Source organism: Tamandua tetradactyla, chromosome 5 (genome assembly GCF_023851605.1).
Source record: "Tamandua tetradactyla isolate mTamTet1 chromosome 5, mTamTet1.pri, whole genome shotgun sequence".
Taxonomy (NCBI): Eukaryota; Metazoa; Chordata; class Mammalia; order Pilosa; family Myrmecophagidae; genus Tamandua; species Tamandua tetradactyla.
Genome location: NC_135331.1, coordinates 179,366,142 through 179,388,133, shown reverse-complemented (window position 1 = coordinate 179,388,133; position 21,992 = coordinate 179,366,142). Strand labels below are relative to the sequence as shown.

The 21,992-nt window shown below is 34.2% G+C and overlaps 1 protein-coding gene across 7 annotated transcripts in view; it reads left to right on the top strand.

Annotated features, from left to right (window-relative positions):
- The window catches only part of CEP85L (centrosomal protein 85L), a 165,916-nt gene that overhangs the window by 86,800 nt on the left and 57,124 nt on the right, over window positions 1-21,992 (top strand). For all 7 annotated transcript variants that reach the window (XM_077162757.1, XM_077162756.1, XM_077162755.1 and 4 more), the window contains one exon: window positions 15,483-15,604. In XM_077162757.1, coding sequence (XP_077018872.1) covers window positions 15,483-15,604 — 122 coding nt within the window. The remainder of the gene's footprint in view (window positions 1-15,482; window positions 15,605-21,992) is intronic.

Sequence of the window (21,992 nt, the reverse complement as noted above, 5' to 3'; positions counted from 1 at the left end):
TAATCAGTGTTGACATTAACCTTGATCACCTGGGTGAGTACTGTTTATTAGATATCTCTATTGTAAGGTTTCTTTTTCCTCTCCCTTTCTATACTGTGTTCTTTGGCAGGAAGTCATTATATATACCCCACACTTATGCTCCACCAACTTAAGGATCAAGTATTTACATACATTGTTTGGAATTTTTCTATTTATATAAAAACTTATAAAAACAGATCAGTAGGTTTCAGTCTGCCAAAGTGGAGTACCTGGTCCAAACAAATTTAAAATTCTTGTCTTGGAGGATGCTTCTGTAGTTGTATGGGGCAGTGCTTTTTGAGAGAGGAAGACTCAGTTCTCAGGCTTAAAACCCAAATGTCTTCGCTTGATATTTTAGGTCTTGTTTTTCTAACTTCATCTCTTACCACATCCCTTTTTACTCCATGCTCTGGCTTACAGCTGCCTATGGCCATCTGAATAGGCTATGCTATTTTAAGCCTCAGTACTTCTTGCAGGAATGTCCTCCCTAACCAACCCTTATTCCCATCAAAGTACTATTTCAATTTACCTATTTTGTGAAAAATCCATCCCTGCCGTATGCCAAATGATTTTGCATGAACCCATATCATGTCTGTTTTTATTGTGCTTATTAGTTTTATTCTGCCTAGACTGCACGCTCCTTAAAAGTGGATCCAATGACTCATATTTGTACTACTATTTATTCTTTATAATGCTATCGTCTAGTATAGAACCTGGTTCATAGAAATTCTTAAGTATTGAATGTATAAATGAAAGGGAGAGAGGGAAAGATTGCCAGGTTTGTAGAGCTGAGTTATCCTGCTGAGGTAGATGTTAGGGTCAGCTAAAAAATCCTTCCCAATTTTAAAGCTCAGTATGGGGAGGAAGAGAAGGATGTAAGTGATTGGTAGTCTTGGGAAGTAGAAAAACTGAGAAAAGAACTTACTGTCTTATTGTTTTAAGGTGTAAATATATTTAGTGGGTGAGTGTTTAAGAAGGTCATATTATAAGCCCAAGGTCCTAAATTGAGCCTTTTTTCCCTCATTAAATTTTTCCTTTCCTTATTGTATTAATAATCCATGGTTCTTTAGGCACTCAGTATTTGCCCATACATGGCCTACTTTCATTTATGTAAAGTTGTCTAGTTGTTGCTTTTTAATAATGTAATAAGGACCTGTGAAGTCATCTCCTCAACCAAAATCCAGGATGTTAGCAATAACATACTCAACTACAGGGTCTTGCCCAATTCATCACCCTGTTCCTCCTACTCAAGCAAATGATCGCTCTGAATACCAGGTTCATTTCTTTGCTTTTGTTTTTATATAGTTTTATAGCTTTTGTATGTATTCCTCAAAAGTATTTATTCCTATTTTGCTTGTTTTTACCTCTGTATAATGGATATCATGATGTATGTAATTTTTTACATTGAGTATTTGAATTCCAATTGGTAGTAATATGGCGGGGCAAAGGAAGCTTCAGAGTAGACTAGTTTTTTCTGGAAATTTTTGAAAAAAATTAATTTGAAGTGGTGACTAAGAGCATTTTAATATTTAAGTAAACATAATGCAGTAAAAATGCAAACTTTGAATGAATTTTTGTGATATATGTAAGATTTCAAAGATCAGACCCCCAGGCCTCCAGGAAGACTTTACCCAGCTCTTGGGGATACTTTTCTGTAAAAAGTTAGAGTTACTGCTTCAGTTTTAAATCTCCTTATGGTGGGATTATTTGACCTAATCCTAAAGGCAAATACCTAAAAGTAAAATTGAGATTGAGAATGATGGTTTGAAATTGAGGGGGTAGAGAAATGCCCAGAACAGCAGGGAAGAAGTAATAGGATTTATTTACTCAAGTAGAAAAAAAGGCATAATAAAGTGACTTTTACAAGCCCTAGATCTCAATAGTCATTTGGGGAAATAGGCTCACTTTTAGAATTAAGTGACATGTACCAGATACCTTGAGGCTCAAGCATTTTATTATTTTTTTTGTAAATGTCTCAAACTCTGGACAAACTTTTTGCTTATTAAATATCCTAATTAAGGATGGGAGAGTATTGATGACCAGGAAAGGTCAGATAGTTTGAGGAAAGGGCTCATGGCGATCTCAACAATTTTTGAAGATATTTATGAAACACTCTGGGAATAGAAATGTTATACCATTCTCTGTGGCTTCAGAAACTTGTCTGTCAGTATGCAAATAATATGCAAATGAACATGCAACATTTTGGAGGTTAATCACTAGCATAAGATACCACCAGGATAAGGAAATTCAGAATTGAGAGTCATAGGAGTATATAATATGTAAAAGCAATGTGACTTCCCAGAGAACTACCTTTATACAGAAGAAACAGAACGGGAGGAAAAATAAGAAATAGAAACACAATACACACTAAAAAACAAATTAAAAATCACACACATACAAAACCTCAAATCTCCAGATATTTGCTATAGACCATGATGACTGTTTATTATTAAGAAGGTTCCAGTTCAGCTTAGAGATTTGTAATGTTGCCCAGACATACTGAATTCCACAATTTGTATGCTTGGCACCCTTCCCCCTGGGCCCCTAGCATTCCTTATCATTGTGGTGGCACTATATTTTCTCATCCAAAATGGAAATTTGAGATACACCGTTATTTTATTCTTGTTTTAGACTCCCCATGGGATTCAAATCCTGATGATCAGATTTAAATTTTGTTTCTATTAACTTTTCAACTCTTCTGACCCTTTCCTATTCAGTTTTCACCTTGATATCAAAGTTTCTCAGATTTGTTCATCAGTCACATGCTGAAATTTTTCCATTGTATTAACATTTGCTCCAAGGTTAAAAACTAAAAAAGAATATATTATTACAAACAAAGATTTTTCCTGCCCTGGCTACTGTCACCTATTCCCACTTTAATAGCTGACAACTGTTTTGTCCTATGTGTTATTTCTTCTATCCAGAATCTTTTCCTTATTTCCTTGTTCCCCTGCAAACACCTTTATTGTTCAAAAATAGGTAAACAATGAGGGAGGTACACTTCTGTGTTTTTAATTTTTCATTACAAAAGTAATGAGTATGCATATCTTATAATTCAGAAAAGTCAGATAAATTAGAAAGTGGAGGGAATACTTGATAGATTTTATAGGTGTATTTCTTTTCTTTGCCCTAAACTTCATGAATAGGGTCTGATTAATTTTTGTCTAAGCTCCTCACACTGCTTACCTCTCAGAAGGCTCTCTATAATATTTTCGGATAGTGGATTTTTTTTTTTGTATGCTACATGGTGGCATCACATTTCATTGTTTTGCCATGTGAATATCCTGCTGTTGCAGCACCATTTGTTTTTTATTGTTGTTTTTTGCATTTTCAGGAAGTGCTTGGACCGGGAATCGAACCCGGGTCTCCCTCATGCAGGCAAGAATTCCACTACTGAACTACCCTTGTACCCCCAGAGTTAGTGGATTTTAAAAATATTATTTTGCCATTGCAAATGAACCCCTAAAAGGATTAGTTGAAGGAGAGGGAGACGTGAGAATAAAGACCCTCAGATTGTCCCTGGTAATTTGAGGGTTTTTTTGTGCTTCATTTCTTAAATTTCTTATTTCTCTGTTTGCACTCTGATATTTATGTGTGTAACATACTGATTTATGGCTTGGTTGTGTGCTGACCATGGCTTATTAATGTAGAATTGAATAATTAGAACTATCATTCTTATCTTTCTGGTTCTGTTAGTACTTTTATGATTTCCAGCAAATGAATCTGTACTATAGTTTTCTCATAAATAAAATGAAGGAGGATTGCATTAACTTTCAAAGTCTCTTTGAAGCTCACACGTTCTCTGATTATACTAAACTAGTTTCAGAAAATAGGCAGTTACTTTTCAAAGCAGCTATTGATTTTAGCTAGATTTGTTAAAATAAGCGTGTTACAACATTCACAAAAGTCAGTTTCTAATTGATTTATTCCTTTAGTCAAACTACCAGTTGCCAGGTGTCAGAGTAGTTAAGAAACAACAATGTCCTTGTCTTCATGGATCTTACATTTTAAAACACCCTAAAAACATATATTTGTTCAAGGATAATTTTTACAAAATTTGTTGGACATTTTTATTTGATTCTGTTGTGAAGTTTAATCACTTCATTATTTTTACCATATAAATGTGGCATAATTTACTGAATTATGCTCGTTGGATATTAGGCTATTTATAATTTTTGCCATTATAAACCATTATTAAATAATGCTGTGATAAACGTCTTTCTGTGCAAATAAATATATTTTCTTTCTCTTTCACTAGCTCTGTAGACTTGTTATACTTCAAATGTTACTTTATTGCAAAGATGATCAGGCTCTTAATGAACTTGATTTGTTTTTATAATCTAATTTCATAATTTTGCAGTATTAGTCAGTTGATTGCATTTTGGTGAGGATTAGACTCTGAAACATGTAAACATCCTGAGCGATATGACTGGCCCATCCTATCACACTTTTAGTTTAGATCAAGAAGCCACCAATACTGTGTTGCACTAAGGATGGGGAAATAACCCTACCCAAATTTAGGTTTGAATTTTATTTAAAGACTTGTGATAATATCAGCATTTAAGGTAAGTACTAGATGGGCTTCAGCTTCAACCTCTGAAGTCGAATAGTTCTATCCTTCAGTTATACAGTTAACCCTATGTAAGTTTATGGAATAAAAGTGAAACTGACCCTTGACTTTTCAGCATGGATGCATTTTTGAAAAGGTTATAAAAAGTGGACATTGATATGTAGAATTTATATTTACCTTATAAAGCAAGAGATGATATAGAGTGTCCCAATGAAGAAATTAATAAACCTGACTTCCTTACATGTTTACACTGGTACTTTTTACCAATCATTTAGTTAATGTACTAGGAATTGTACATCATTTTGATAAATCTCAGTAAAGCCGTACTTCCTCCTTAATCCATCCCCAAATTAGAAGGTTAATAGCGTAGCAAAAGGACGTGAACATATCATCATCTGCTGTTTTCCTTTGTTCTTGAGTTTATCAAAGGTACTGGCTGTGCTTCAGGACCAGCCCTGGCATTAAGATCAAGAGGATGCTTTTGGCAAAGTCATTGATTAGGCTTCCCTGTTACTGTATTCTTTTTTAACAGATATTAGCTGCAGCTATGGATATCTGAAAAGTTGATTGTTGGTTGTATAATATATTGAATTTTTTCTTTCTTATTTAATTTGAAAAAATAATTTTCTAAAAATTTAGTGTTTGGATACTTGTGAATCTTTATCACAAATATTAGAAAATCAAAAAGTGTTCTTGAGACTACAGATCTTCAGAGTAGAATGAAGTATGACTACTGAAGACATCTTTAAATTTTATCCCGGTGGCAAACAAAAATTAGCTATTTAGATTAGTCAGAGATTCCCTGGGTCTGACAGAAATAAAGCTAAACTTCAAGGGTGAGCAAGATTTTTATTCACATATAAATTTTTGGACTTCTTGACGTAATCATAGTAAAGTTTGGATATTTCTATTAAATATATCATTGCTATGAAAATAGTAATAGTGATTTTTAGGTAATGATAACTTAGGTAATGGTAGCTTTTTGTAGAAATCCTCAAATTTTTAAGTCAATCAATATTCACACACATTGTCAGATACTGTGCTAAGTACCAGGGAGTACAGAATAATTAGACCTGACTTATCATTGTACAGACTAACCTGGAAAAGAAGTCACTGCCTTAATTATTATCACAATAATGATTATCTCTGCTATTGGAAATGCTTTGGGATTTTTTGAAGGTTATGAAATATACCTGGGAGATTCTAGCCATTTATCCTTTTTTTTTTGTTGGTTGGGTACTTTGGGCCAGGAAAGGAACTAGACTGTGAGGATTGCAAAAGAATATTACTGTTCTCTAACATTTCTGGTTCTTACAGCTTTTAGAAAAATATTTAAAGTTCAACAGCAGTCCACTTGCTTCTGTTTTATAACACTCGAGAGCTCTCTGAACTCCCCTCGACAGTTTTACCCTGAAAAGATTTTCCATTCTTGACCCTTGAAAAATAATTTTTTAACAACATTTTTAACATATAGAAGAAGAAAACATTAATGGTCTATCATTTCATTGACATGAAAGAAAAAAGCAGCATATGAATGGTAAGAAAAGTAGCAACTTATCGATAGAAAGTAAAACCCTACTCTGTCTCTCTATTCAAGATAATACCTTTGATAGTTTCTCTTGTATCCTTTTAGAAAAATCTTTTGATATAGTTTAAATAATGTAGGCAGTGGTTTGGTTACAAAGCACTTTTATTATTGTATATTTTTATTTCTTGATAGTAAGATATGTTAAAAGACTTGATAAAACATTTTTGGTAATCTCATTTAAAAAATAAGTGAAATATGCAGCTTTTGTGCTGCAGTTCTGTTTAAGTAGAAGCTGGCTTTATAGTCTGGGACATACATAACCTTGGGCAGGGTCCCAAAGGGACCACATTGTATTAAATGTTTTATTTTGATAAATTTTTCCACATTTCCATGTCATATGGTAACTATTTCATGACTTATGAATTATGCCCTTAATTTTTTAATAGTTTGGTTGCAAGTAGTAGCTGACAGGTTTATTATAGTGGGTTGATTGAGTAAATTCTACTTTTCATTTATTTCTTCTTCTAAAGTTTATAAAAAGGAAATTAATTATAGCAACAAAGGGTTTAGAAAAGGCTGCATTGTTTGTTTTATAAGTAAATTCATGTTTAGCTTTAATTTTTGGGTGGTGGTGCATGGTCTGGGTATCGTACCTGGGTCTCCTGCATGGAAGGCAAGCATTCTACTACTGAGTCACACATGCACCCGTTGCTAGCTTTAATTTTGAAGACTTAACTTCATTTGTTTTACTGAATCATCTGATTAATTTGCTTAAGGAAAGTGATTTATTCTTCAATCTTGGATATGACATTTTCCCCCTTCATATTTGTATTGTGATAGTAATAAGATGATGCTTCACACATGGATCATTCCTTTGTTGGTTTTTTAAACATGATGTTACACAGATAGGACATAAAACAGATTGACTTTTGAGAGGAAAATCTCTTTTCCTCCAAGAGAAAAGAGTTAAATTTGTCAGTGATTAATGGTTTTGCATGGTAGAACTCAGAAATACTTTTAGGGTTGTCTTTATTTTCATGCACATTTATTTTTAAGTTCTGAAATGTAGGTAAAATTCCTGTCATTGCTTTTCTTTCTTTCTTTCTTTCTTTTTAATCATTTTATTCCGAGGGTCTTCTACCCTTGAAATAACTGAATATATTTGAGTTATTTCAGTGAAACATTAGGATGATAAGGACAGCATGGCAGTTTGTGATAAGAACAAATTGAAGAAATAATGAGATCATTAACAACACAGTTGCTTCTATAACTTAAATTCCAAGGACTGTGGTGAGGATTTGAGTTTATAATGGATCATTCTGAGGAAAAGGTTACTGATAATTTTTTTAAATGTGATTTTTTTGTTCGTCTTTGTTTTATTAGAGAAAATATGTAGTAATGAATTTTAAAAAATTGGTCTTAATTAGGGCATAGATTTTTTTAATGTGCCATTCTTTTAGTAATTTTAGAATCTGTTATCTTGGTGAATAAAAGCTCTTTTAAGTTCTATGTGATTAGTAGTTTATTTTCATCTCTACTATTGAGCTTTGTGAATTTATTTACTTTTAGCAAGCTGGTATGATTCTTTTACCTAAAAGCACCTAAAAGAGATAATAGAATATCTCTTCAGATAGACTATCCCAGGAAACAGAGTGAGATTAGCCGTGTTATTTGACGTGTTGTGAGTGAGGAATGAGTTTAGGGACAAAGGCAATTGAAGGAGAGATAAACCTGAAGAACTGCAGAGGTTGTATTCTAGTTAAGTGTGGTAGCACTGGATTGTCTAAATTTAACAATATTTGTCCAGGCTGAGGCCAAAGATTTTTGAGCTATTTTCGGCTTCAATATAGTCAGCTTTTATTAGAAGGGTGTTTGGCCATTAAGTGACATATTTTGGCAACATTCACAGCATCTGGATCTCATCTAAGTAGCATGCATTTGGGATTGCTATAGATGCCTGCAATATGAGTGAAATTTGCCATTTCCAATAAGAGGTGCCTATGTATGTCTTTTGAGCGTATATATCTGGGTAGTTAGGTTCCACATGCAGAAGAGTTAGGACTCTACTTTGACTAGTAAACAACTATTTAATTCTCCACCACTGCCACAGTGTTATGCATTTTTAGGTAAAAAAATTTAAGTTAGGAATTCCCTACCCTCCTAAGTTTGGCAAATACCAAATATGTATGAAAAATATTTAATTGTAAAGTGTCTTTTTTTTCACCTTTACAGATTTTGAAATGTTACATTGATTACATCCTTTATTTCAAATTAGCTTGCCTTTTACATTTTTATTTTACATTTCATGTTCAAGTTTTAGGTTTCAGGTTTTGTTACCATTCACAAGCTATAAAAATAAATTATATATTCATAAACATATTCTAATATTCTCCTTGATTGCTTACATTAACTATAGTCAAGTAGAAACATGACTGACTACTTTAGAGTCTAACTAGAATAGCATAGTTAATTTCTATAGATAGTAATTTTCTATCTTGTTAATAAGTCGATTTTGATACTTTTTTCCTTTTAGAAATATATATTTTTTAAGTCTTTTAAGTGAGTCTTACTCAGCTACTATCAAAACAGTACCTAGGTTTTCTAGACTATAGTAAAAATGTCACAAAATGATATGCCTCTCGTGGCCAGTTATGATTTCATCAAATAGCAATTCTTTATTGGTTCTAACTATTTGGAAAAATGTGTTACTAGTAGGAAGGGGAGAGGTTATTTGAATATAAAATGCTTTCCTCTTTTCCATTTTAGAAAGACTGTCCTCTCCCTTAAGAGTAGGCTTCTTTGATCTGCTAGAATGTTGGTACCTCTTAACAGCCACCTTATAGGTTGTTATTAACTATTTTGCTTCATTCTTGGAGGATGACATTTATTTTTTCTGGCCTTTTCTCTTATATCTTGAATGTTTGCAGATAGAAGATAGCACCAAAGTGATGACGAGATATGCAGTTGTAACAGGATAGTACATTGTATCTACAGTGCACTTTTGAATACCTAAAGTATTCTCCCATATCAGAGGAGGCCTTTTCCTCCTTCGATCCTATTTTTAGGTAAAGTGAAATAAAGTAGGTTATTTCCTGTGAACACTTATTTTATTTTTATTCAGGTCTAACATACATACTGTAAGTGCATAAATATACTAATCTCAAGTATAGTACTGGCACCATGCTATTTGATAAGTGTATATATCTATGTACCTACCACTCAGATCAAGGTATAAAAAGTTTCCAATATCTTATAACCTTAACTCATGTCTCCTCTTTCTATACAAAAACACCCAAAGCTTCATATCCACTATTCTGACTTCTGTTATCATTAAGAAAGTAGGTTCTGTTTCAGGATTCTTTTTCTAAACAAAATGTCTCTGGGATTCATGTTACTGAGTATAGTAGTAGTTCTAACTTTATAACTACATAATATTCCATTGTATGCATGTACCACAATTAATTAAGCATTTTTTTGTTGAAGCACATTTGTTTTACATGTATTATGGCAAGCACTTTTTGCTTCTAGTTTGTTGAATGGATGTGTGATGTAAACATTTACGGGTAATTACTTTTAAAGAAAAATCTATTTTTGGGAGGGGAGGGTGCCTAGTCCGAGAATCAAACCCAGGTCTCCCGCATGAAAGGTGAGCATTCTACCACTGAAGAAAAATCAATTTTATTGAGGCATTATTTATAAGTGACATTTTGTACTCAGGATTATTGTTGTATAGTTTACATTTAGAGAAAGTCATCCTCTTAAAATGTTGATTTTATGAGTTTTTAAAAATGGATAAAGTCATGTATATCACAGTAACTGAGTTATAAAACGTATCGATCCCCTAAAATGTTCCTCTTTGTAGTTGATCTACTACTACGGCTCTACAAACTACTGCCCTGGTTTTCGTCTTTATAGTTTTGTCTTTTCCAGATGTTATATAAATAGAATCATGCAGTATGTACCTTTTATTATTATTTTTATTATTATTTCTTTATTAGAGAAGTTGTGGGTTTACAGAACAATTGAGTATAAAATACAGGATTCCTGTATACTAACCCACTACCTACACCCTGCATTGGCATGGAACATTTGTTGCAATTGATGATAGTACATTTTTGTAATTGTATTATTAATTAAAGCCCATGTTTAACTTAGAGTTCACAGTGTAGTATAGTTCCATGGATTTTTTAAAATTTATTACTCTATATACAATCTAATATTTCCCCTTTAATCATATCCAGATATATATTCCAGTACTGTTAATTAAATTTACAATGTTGTGCTACCATCACTACCATCACTATTACCCATTACCAAAACATTTCTATTGTTTCAAATAATAACCCTGCACATTTTAGGCTTTAACTTCCCATTCCCCATCCCCTCCCCTTCTCCCAGTATCCTATGAAATAGATTGACTTTATGAGTTTGATTATTCTAATTGTTTTCAAAACAGTGAGATCATAAAATATTTGTCCTTTTGTGTCTGGCTTATTTCACTCAACGTGGTGTCTTTAAGGTTCTTATGTGCTTTTGGATTATCAGGCTTCATGCATCCATTCATTGTTGATGGACACTTGGGTTGCTTCCATCTTTTGGCAATAGTGAATAATGCCACTATGACCATCGGATTATAAGTATTTGTCTGAGTCTATGCTTTTCAGTTCTTCTGGGTATATACCTAGTAATGGGATTGTTGGGTCATATCGTAGTTCTAAACTTCACTTTCTGAGGAATTGCCAAACTGTCTTCCACTGCAACTGCATTGTTTTGTATTACCACCAGAAGTGAATGAATGTTCCTGTTTTCTTGCATCTTCTCGAAGACTTGTTATTTTACATTCTATTTAAATAGCAGTTATTCTGTGGGTGTGAAAAGGCATCTCATTGTCATTTTGGTTTGCATTTCCCTTGTGGCTAATGATGTTGAACATGTTCTCATGTACTTTCTGGGCATTTGTATATCGTCTTTGGAAAGAAGTCTGTTCTAATCTTTTGCCCATTTTTAAACTGAGTTGTTTGCCTTTTTTGTTGTTAAGTTGAAGGGTTTCCTTATATATTTTGGATAGTAATCCTTTATCAGAGATTTATTTTTCCAATCTCTCTTTTTGTAGGTTGTCATTTTACTTTCATGATGAAGTCCTTTGTGGAACAAACGTTTTTAATTTTGATAAGGTCACATTCATGAATTTTTGTTGTTGCTTTGCCCTGAGTGTAAAGTCTAAGAAACCATTGCCTAAGACAAGGTCCTGAAAATGCTTCCATACATTTTCTTCTAGGAGTTTGATAGTTCTAGCTCTTATCTTAAAGTTTTTGACCATTTTGAATTGCTTTTTGTTATGACTTGAGCTAGGGGTCCTCCTCCTTTATTATTATTTTTTTTTTTGCAAATGGACACCCACTTTTCCTAGCACCATTTGTTGAGGGAACTGTTATAACCCAGTTTAGTGGTCTTTTCCAACTTGTCAAAAATCGGTTGGCCATAAATGAAAGGGTTTATTATTGTGCTCTTAATTCTATTCCATTGGTCTATCTGTCTGTCCTTATGCGAGTATCATGCTGTTTTGATTACCATGGCTTTGTAATAAATTTTAAGATAAAAAATTGTGAGTCCTCCAGCTTCAGTCTTAGTTCTCAAAATGGCTTTAGCTATTCAGGGCCCCTTACCCTTCCATGTAAATTTGATGATTGGCTTTTCCATTTCTGCAGTGAAGGTTGTTGGAATTTTGATTGTGATTGTGTTGAAACTATAAATTGGGTAGTATTGATGTCTTAATGTATTTAGTCTTCCAATCCATGGACATCAAATGTCCTTCTGTTTGTTTAGATCTTTGGTTTCTTTTAGCAAAATTTTGTAGTTTTCTGTATACAAGTCCTTAACATCCTTGGTTAGATTTATTCTTAGATATATGATTCTTTCAGTTGCTGTTGTGAAAGGAATTTTTCTTTAATTCTTCTTCTGATTATTCATTTACTTGTGTATAGAGACACTGCGGATTTGGGGGTGTTGACCTTGTACCCTACCACTTTGCTGAATTTATTTATTAGCTCTATGAGTTTTGCTGTGGATTTTCCAGGATTTTCTGTATATAGCATCATATCCCATATGCCATGGGGAAGTTTTACTTCTTCCTTTTTTACTTGGATGCCTTCTATTTCTTTTTCTTGCCTAATCGCTCTGACAAGAACTTCTAGTACAAGGTTGAATAACAGGTGACAGTGGGCATCCTTGCCTTTGTTCCTCATCTTAAAGGGAAAGCTTTCAATCTTTCACCATTGAGTAAGATGTTAACTGTGGGCTTTTCATATTTGCTCATTATCATGTTGAGGAAATTTCCTTCTATTACTAGCAATTTAAGTGTTTCTATCAAGAAAGTGCTCTGTATTTCTTTCCCTCTCTTTCTTCCTTCACAGAAGCATTACAAAACAGGAAAAGGCTTCTCAGAGAATTGTATGCTATTGGAAAGTTTTTTAGCAGGTGACTTGTGAAGAGTGGAACAGTTAATGGCTCCTTGGAAGATCACCACTTAGTACCCTGGCACTTATCTTATAAGGCACAAGATGTGTATGGTGAAACATAACTTCAAGTAATATGACATAAATTATTCTGGGTATGGATCAGTCAGAAATGGGGAAACTTTTTTTTTTTTTTTTTTTAGATCTTTTGAAGAGAAGATCATAGATCCTGAAGCTACTTTGAAAGTTTTTTTGTTAAGTGTGATAGCAATTTATAAAACTAACTTTTGAATTGTATGTCAGCTGGTATAAGGATATAAATTAATATGTAGCTCTGTATAAGTAAAATATATATTCACTTTTAGTGTCCAAATAATTGAAATATTAATATTATATTTAATAATATTATAATATTATGGCACATATTCACATCATTCTAATAATTTCCAGATGTTGTGTTGAGTTTTGAAATAGTGGAGATGATCTCTTGTTTTGCTTAGCTTTCACCGACTTAAGTTATGGCACTGTTTAGCTCAAGTTTGACAAAAGAAACAATATCAAATGGTTTACCATTAGATTGATAGTCATTAAGTAATGTGGTCTTCAAATAAGTGTGAAATTTCTCATGATAGCAGTAGTTTGTTCATGGTACTGAAACCTCTTTTAGCTTTTACTAAACTAAGAAGAACTACTTTCAAATATTGTTCCAGCCCCTGTGATGATATGAAGTTTGGAATACCTTAGTTAATTAGGCCATATTAGGGTCAGTTAACTATGTGATACTTAAGAGCTGGTGTCCTTTTTGGGCTCTGCCAACTGGTTGGGCTCTGCCAACCAGGTGGCATCTGGGTGTAAAAATTTTCTGTGTGTGTGTGTGTGTGTGTGTGTGTGTGTGTGTGTGTGTATGGGGTAGTTGGCTGATTAGTTCAGGAACCAACCTATCTGAAAGGTTGTCATCTCTGGATGGAGCAGTGTCCTGAAGGCCCCTTATTATGCCAGTAAGTAATCCTTTATTTGCTGAATTATGGGGAGCCCTGGTATTCTAGTTTGCTAGCTGCCAGAATGCAATATACCAGAAACAGAATGGCTTTTAAAAAGGGGAATTTAATAAGTTAGTAGTTTACAGTTCTGTGGCTGAGAAAATGTCCCAATTAAAACAAGTCTATAGAAATGTCCAACATAAGTCATCCAGGGAAAGATAACCTTGGTTCAGGAAGGCAGATGAAGTTCAGGGTTTCTATCTTAAGTGAGAAGGCACGTGGTGAACACAGGGCTTCTCTCTCAGCTGGAAGGGCACATGGCGAACACAGCAACATCTGCCAGCTTTCTCTCCTGGCTTCCGGTTTCATGAAGCTCCCCGAGAGGTGTTTTCCTTCTTCATCTGCAAAGGTTGCTGGCTCATGGACTCTGCTTTGTGGTGCTGCAGCATTCTCTGCTCTCTCCAAATCTCCCATTCACCAAAGTGTTTCCTCTTTTATAGGACTCCAGTAAACCAATCAAGACCCACCCAAATAGGTGGAGACACATCTCCCCTAATCCAGTTTAACAGCCACTCTTGATTGGGAGACATCTCCAGGGAGATGATCTAATTACAGATTCAAACATACAGTGTTGAATAGGGATTATTCTGCCATTTTACGAAATGGGATTTGGATTAAAACAGGGCTTTTCTAGGGTCCATATATCCTTTCAAACCAGCATACCTGGAAAGGGGCCAGGGGTTTTAGGCAACTGTTATTTACCAATCACAGTGAAAATACTTAAGTATTTTGACAACTGTATATCTGTACTGGTGTATACTAGCTGAATAGCAGCTATGGTTATGTTAGGCAAATGTAAGAAATGAAATTCAGAGAAAGGACCTGTGTGCATGATTAACCCATTCCTATAACACTTTATGTTGCCTACATTCCTAATAAATTCCCACCTGACAATGTACTCTGTTATCACCTGATTTCTAACTTTCCTATTTTGTCCATTGTAGTCCATCTTTCTCCTACCTGAATCATCCTATTCTAATATTAACTGGCAGTCATCTTAGTTTAGAAGGTTAATATAGGACTGGTTGATGTCATGCAATTAGCGATTCCCTTAGAAGTAGACCTTGTCAGTAGCATCTTCGGAAAACAAAGGACAGAGATAATACTGCACATTTGAGTTCTTCTAAAGTTGCTCTGTGGTGTTTATATATATCATTTAGCTTGCCAAGGAATTTACAATGTTCTAGCTTAATTTACCAGTACTAAAATTGTTTTTTGTTGTTTCAGTGATAGAATTTGAGGATTCTGCCATACTGTTTTTATTTTTGTTGGTTTGTTTTAAATATGTGAAAATTATTTTTTAATTCTAAGCAAATTTTTTCCAAATGATAAATTTTGCACTGGATATCAGTGATCATTCAGATTATCTACTTAAAAGATATTCATATTTTTTATGGATATATTTATTACTTTGTAAGTATATTTGTGTAATGTAGCTCAAATGATGAATGACAGCTTGAAGTTTGAATACTGTAGTTCTTGCTTTTATTTCTTTGTGGAAACCCTCTTGGTAACGTTGATCTAGTCTGTGTTCTCTTATGTACTTCTTTATTACACAAAGGTTAATCTCTTAATTCCATATAGTTTTCACAAAGTAATGTATTTAATGAGATCTTGCAGATTGTATTGTAGTAAGTCAGGTTAAATATCCTGTTGTCATCAATTCTTCATTAAACTTTTAAATTTACATCGTAACTTCTTTGAAATTCTTCGTTATGTTGTAGTCACAAGCGTGATTTTAGACAGTCTTAAAAAAATCAGAGGCAGTGTTCTCTATTTTGTAATGACTATCATCAGAAAATATTATATGCTGTATAAATACTCCCCTTAGATACTTTTAGTATATTAATAGTGTAAACATATTTGTGCAGGTTTTGACTGGATCACCTCGTCAAAGTTTTTCACCTTCTGGCTATCAGGATTTCAATAAGTGGGAATCAGTGCTGAAAATAAAAGAAGGACTGCTAAGGCAGAAAGAAATTGTTATTGATCGGTGAGTCTTTGTTTTTGTTTTTTTTTTAATTACTAAATATTTCAGGCATAGAGAAACTTAGATTAATTTGCATCTTCTAAAAAGAGTTTAAGAAATAGAATGTTACTAATATATTGAAACTTCATGTTTACCCCTCTCTAATATGAGCCTCTTCAAGGACCACAGTCAGAAATGAGAGTTTGTTTGCTGATTTCTTTGTTTTCTACCTTCCCTCTTTTCTCATTAGTGTAACTCATTGTTTGGAAACTGCACTGTATCTTCTCTACACATACAGTAGGTTAGCTGCAGTGCTAATTGTATTAGTTTTTTTAATGCTGCCAGAATACAAATACCAGAAATGGAACAGCTTTTATAAAGGGAATTTATTAAGTTACAAGTTTACAATTCTGAGGTCATACAAATGATCCAAATAAGGCATCCAGAGAAAGGTACCTTGACTCGAGAAAGGCTGATGTCTGTCATGTAGGAAGGCACATGGCTGGCGTCTGCTGGTCCTTCTTCCTGGTTCCATGGCTTCCAGCTTCTGATGCCAGTGGTTTCCTCATTTAGCTCCTCTGGGACGCCACTCTGGGGTCTGGCTTGCTTAGTGTCTCATGGCAACTTCTGCTGGGCTCTGCATCTCCAGACATCCGTGTCTAGGTATCTGCTCTCTGTTGGCACTCCAAGCATCTCCAAATGTCTGCATTTCTGTCAGCTCTGAAGCAACTGTCTTCTCCTGAATGTCTGTACTTTTAAAGGACTGCAGTAAGCAATTCAAGACCCACTTTGAATGGGAGGATTCACATCTCCATCTAATCAAAAGGCCACACTCACAAGCGCATCACATCTCCATGGAGTAATCGAATTAGAGGTTTCTACCCTACAATTTTGAATCAGGACTAAAGAATATGACTTTTCTGGATTACACAATACTTTCAAACCAACACACTAACGAACTAGCAAAGCCAAAAGATGATGTCTGTGTTTTTACACTTGAAAACTATCAATTTGGAAAGCTACTTTAAAATAGCAATTTCCTTTAACCTACTATGTTAGGTCTGAAACTACCAAAACTATGAATATTTTGACTGTGTAAGATTAAATGATAAAGAATTCTGATAAAGAATTCTGGAGGTTATTCAGAACATTCCAAAATTTTTGGATGTTTGCGTTCTAAAGCTCTGAAGTAGAAGTTGAAGTCTCTTGTTATTCTGAGCAGTAAACCTAAATGCTATTTAGTTTTATTATCCGTGATGTATATTGGCTCCAGAGCATTTATGTGTACTTTTGGGGATAAACATGTTGTATATCATGGTAATTGGGAAGTAACTTGAGGAGGCTTTTTAAATTAATGCTAATTACTGCTTATTTTCATGTGCTTATATAGAATAAAGTAGTAGGCACTTTATCCTTAAAATTAAATCCAAATTCAAACCTTTAAAATGCATTCAGCATTTGAAATCTAGAAAGGTTTTGCTCAGAAAAGTAGTAGTATTATGTAAGATCTCCTTACATAAGAGTAAGGAGTTACAAAGAGTTACAAAGACTGCTCGCCTTTCCTGTTCTCCACAATGTTCCCAGCATCTTAAACAGAGCCTGGCATCTAGTACATGCTTAATATTTGATACTTCCATACTTAATAAATGAAGATTGTAGAAAGTAGTTCAGTTGTCATTCAAAGACATTAGATGTTTTTAGTACAATGAATTTTATGTTTGCATAATTACAGAGCCACCCATCTGAGTATGTATTTTTAACACTGGTAGTTAAATTTGTTATATGTTCTTGAAATTTCTACTTTTTAAAACATTCACAGAATTAGATTTTTGTTAATATGTATTTGTCCTCCCTTATACAATCAGAATCTGTTGGATTTTACTACTTTTTAAATACCGTCATAATTACCATTCCCTTAGATATAAGTTAATAGGGCATGCGCATCATTACTAACATAATCCTTTTACACATCTAAGTTTCTCAGTTTGTATATTGTAGAAGGAGACAGTAAGGATGATAATCCAAAGTAATTCAAGTTGCTCAGGGGGCCAATTCTTCAACTAGGCTCTTTTATGAGTCTCCTTTGTAGCTAATTTGTCAAGTGTGGATTTACCAATCCAGGTGGCCTCAGCTTTGCCCCAGGTGGTCTGTCATCCTCCTAACAGAGTAGCCTGGGTTTGTGCGTATGGTGACTGGACAGAGTGCCAAGAGAGAATGAAGCATACGGGGGTCTCATGAACTCAGAGCTGGTGCAGTCATTTCCACCAAGTTCTGTTGATTGCACCTCTGGATAGTAGGAGCAGCAACAGTACATTGTAAAGGGGCATGCATAAATACAGGGGGCAGAATAATTGTGGCCATTCTGTTAACAAGCTACCACACCCAGTCTTGCAGATATCCTTTGGTTTCTTTTTTGGGTTTCTTTTAAAAATTATGAGAATCAATGCATTATCAATTTATCTGTTTTATAAAATGGAAGGAAATAGCATCTTTTGCTTCTAAAACAGTATACCTGCATTTGAGAGTTGAAATGTTCATATATAAAAATCTTTGTTTATATACATTGTGCTTAAAATTAGACCCAAATATGTAACGTTTCTTTTTTTTGAGGACCTGGATTAGACTAATGGCATTTAAAATTATTATGACATATATAGAGGCTATTTCAGAATAGAATTGGCAGGATTTGTTGTTTAACTGTATAGAACAGAGAATCCTTAATAATGCTGAGTTTTCTACTTTGGGATATGGTGTGGTTGATGATATCTTTGGGTCCTTTAACCAAAAATTGTATGCTGGATATTATTTCTGAAAATATCAAGTTACTCACAATTGCATGAGAAAAATGTGTTTTTCACACATTATATCTGACTTTTGTCGTAAGGCACCAAAATATTTGGTCTAAACAGGTCAAATAAAACTGTTAAACCATCCCACAGTTGTTTTGCATCTCATAATAAAAGCATGTATATTAATGGAAGAAAGCAGGACACTTGGTTTCTAATTCTTTATTTTTGCTAATAACCATTTAGGTGACTCTAAAGTGCTTGACTTTTGTACCTCAACCTACTTGTCTGTCCAGGTAAAAGAGGTTTCACCACTTAAACGAAAAAGAAACCATTTGACAATCACCGTTCTAGGCAATTCACCTCTTCCACCCAATTTTAGTGGATAAGGATAAAATGAATATGCTTAAAAAATCTAATATACTGCTTGATGCATAGTTGCCATCAGCAAATGGTAGCCACGTATACATATTTTGTATATATATAATAGTTTTGTTTGTATGCCTGTCTCTCCTCAGTAGGTCCTGAGCTCCCTCACAAAAGAGACTGTTTCTTGTACATTTCATTACTCCTGATAGGTGCTCACCAGATATTCAGGGGAAGCAGTCTCATTTAATTAGAAAAGGTGGAAGTTGCTGGTTAACCAATGCTGTTGTTGATATTGGTAGTTCTTATAATGGTTTGCACTTTAAAATTACTTCAGCTTTGGGGAAGTTAGTATGCCACTGAACAGGTAAGATGTAGGGGTAAGTCAGTACATTGATACTGAGCCAGAGAAGAATCCCTTATACCTCCATGGTGACAGCTGAGTTAGAGCTATCAGTAAATGCCACTGGCATCGTACAAGAGAACTCCCATTTTGTTGTAATTTGCAGTATATATATTTCTCACTTAATTATGTGTGCAAGTAAAATTACATTATTGTGCTAGGTAAGCTATTAAAACCAGTGGTGAATTCTTTGATATAGTGTGGATACTTTTTATTGAATTCATAATGCCTTTCTAATTCATCTGCTTTATCATGTTAGGATTTATGATCAAATTTATTAAAGCAAGACCTAATTGTACATATCATGGTAATGAAAAATACTCCCAAATCCACAGATTTGATTAATTAACTTGTGAGATTTTACTTATAGTAATTTGTAATGCATATTGTTTACTTTAAGATGGACTTTGTAATGCAGAAGATTATGGTTATTTTTCATGTCAAGTGTTGTAATAAGATTTGATTATTTTTTTAAGCTGGTATGAGCATTTAACATTTAAATACAGTTTTAATAGTCTATTTCTGTGTAAGTTATTTTGGTTGTTTATACCTAGGCATGTAGTTTTATGTAATCAACTTTAAAATAGTAAGAGAATTTGTAGATATGCACACATATACCCTTTTAAAGTTAATATGCTTTGGGAGTATCTTATAGCTATGAACATAGATGTATTTGGTAGGCCCACCTGGGAGAAATAGAAAATTCTGACTAGCCAATAAAAATTAATATAATCCTTCTTCCTGCTTTTTTTCTTAACATTAAAAGATGCTATCAAAGCGTATATAGAGATACATTTCAAAACTGAAGTCCTGGGTCATATTTTGTATTTACCCATAATTTATGAAGGCCAATTTTGGGAGGTAAAGTTGGGGAGATAGGTTCTCCAGAACTATTTTCCCTTATAGTTCTGGAAGTAGTTTGAAAACATAAACTTATAAAACAAAGAGTGTATTTTATTTACATGAGTTTAGGTTTTTATTTTTACATGCCTTTCTTGAAAATAGTTTTGAAAAAAAGAAATACATGAAAAATTGAAAGAACAACATTTCATTGCTCTCTAAACTCTTACCCTAAACCTTTGGTCACCAATTCTTTTACCTCTTTTATTTTTTTGGTAATTATTTGAAGGATGACTCTCTGATACCATCTATGATGATTTATTCAATACCCACAAATATCTTGATTGAGAATGATTTCTTGGTGGTTGTTGTAGTTTGCTAGCTGCCGGAATGCGGTATCAGAAACAGAATGGCTTTTAAAAGGGGGAATTTATTAAGTTGCAAGTCCACAGTTCTAAGGTTGTGAAATTGACCAAATTAAAGCAAGTCTACAGAAATGGCCAAATTAAGGCACCAACAAGGGGTTACTTTCACTCAAGAAAGGCTGATGAGATAGAAATCCTAGAATGAACTGGGACTCAGCATCAAGGGATTGAGAAAATCTTCTCAACCAAAAGGGGGAAGAGTGAAATGAGACAAAATAAAGTGTCAGTGGCTGAGAGATTCCAAACAGAGTTGAGAGGTTATCACCTTGTTAGTCAAGATGTAATGGAGAGGCTGGAGGAATTGCCTGAAAATGTAGAGCTGTGTTCCAGTAGCCATGTTTCTTGAAGATGATTGTATAATGATATAGCTTTCACAATGTGACTGTGTGATTGTGAAAACCTTGTGTCGGATGCTCCTTTTAACTACCGTATCAACAGATGAGTAAAACATATGGAATAAAAATAAATAATAGGGGGAAATAAAAGGGTCTATGCTCTTCTCTTAATCCTGCCCAGGCTGAGCTAGTGGTTACATGCCCCTGAGTTCCAGAAGAGTGAAAAAAGGTGAACAAAAATGTCACATCATAACGGACCAAAAAAAGGACCAGATGAGGAAAGCATCAAACTGCAAAAGCACAATTCTCAAATTGTTAAAAACTTAGTAAGCACATATCAAAATTTTATTTAGCTCAATAATGAAGGAATCAACAGACTGACAAAACTGGTTCTGTGAAGGTATGAGAAATTAGAATTTATATAGTTAGTAGGTAAAGAAATGTTGAAGGAGGATGCTAATTTAGGTACAAATCAGTTAGTGTTTTACAGGACAATAAAACTACATCTTATCTTCTTTTTAGACACTTTAACCTCTAACTTTTGAGGTTAAAATTTCTGGGTGGTAAGTCCTGAAACCCAGGGGGGCCAACCTCTCCAGAATATCAACTGATTCCATCCCCCATCCCATATTATCAATAGCCCCTTCCCACATGAAAAAGTTAGAATGGGCAAAGTCTGGATGCAGACCTGTTATAGGTGGGACCTTTTGATTAGGTTATTTTTGTTGAGCTGCGACCCTCCCCATTAAAGGTAGGCATTAATCCCCTTACTGTATCCTATATAAAGGACACACAGAAAAAGCCCAAAATGCTGAGAGAAGCTGAGAGACAAGGGCACACACAGAAAAGCTAAGAGAGACAGAAGCTAAAAGAGAATTACTCAGCCAGAAGGTAGAAACAACAAAACCCAGGAGAGAGGGACCAGCAGATGCTGGCCAAGTGCCTTCCCATATGTCAGAGGCTTGAATCCCAGATGCCAGCAGCCTGTCTTCAGAGTCCAGGTATCATCCTATTGATGTCTTGAGTTGGGACATTTTTACAGCCTAAGAACTGTAAATTGTCAGTAAGCTAATAAATCTTTATTGTAAAAACCAACTTCTGGTATGTGCATTCTGGCAGCTCTAGCAAACCAAAACACACACTTAACTTGGTAGTCTCCTCAGTTAAATTTCCAAGTTCATCATTTTCAAGTTCTGTCTTCCATCTGACATCAGAAATCATCTCACCTAGTTCTCTGCTACTTTCAAACAAGGATTG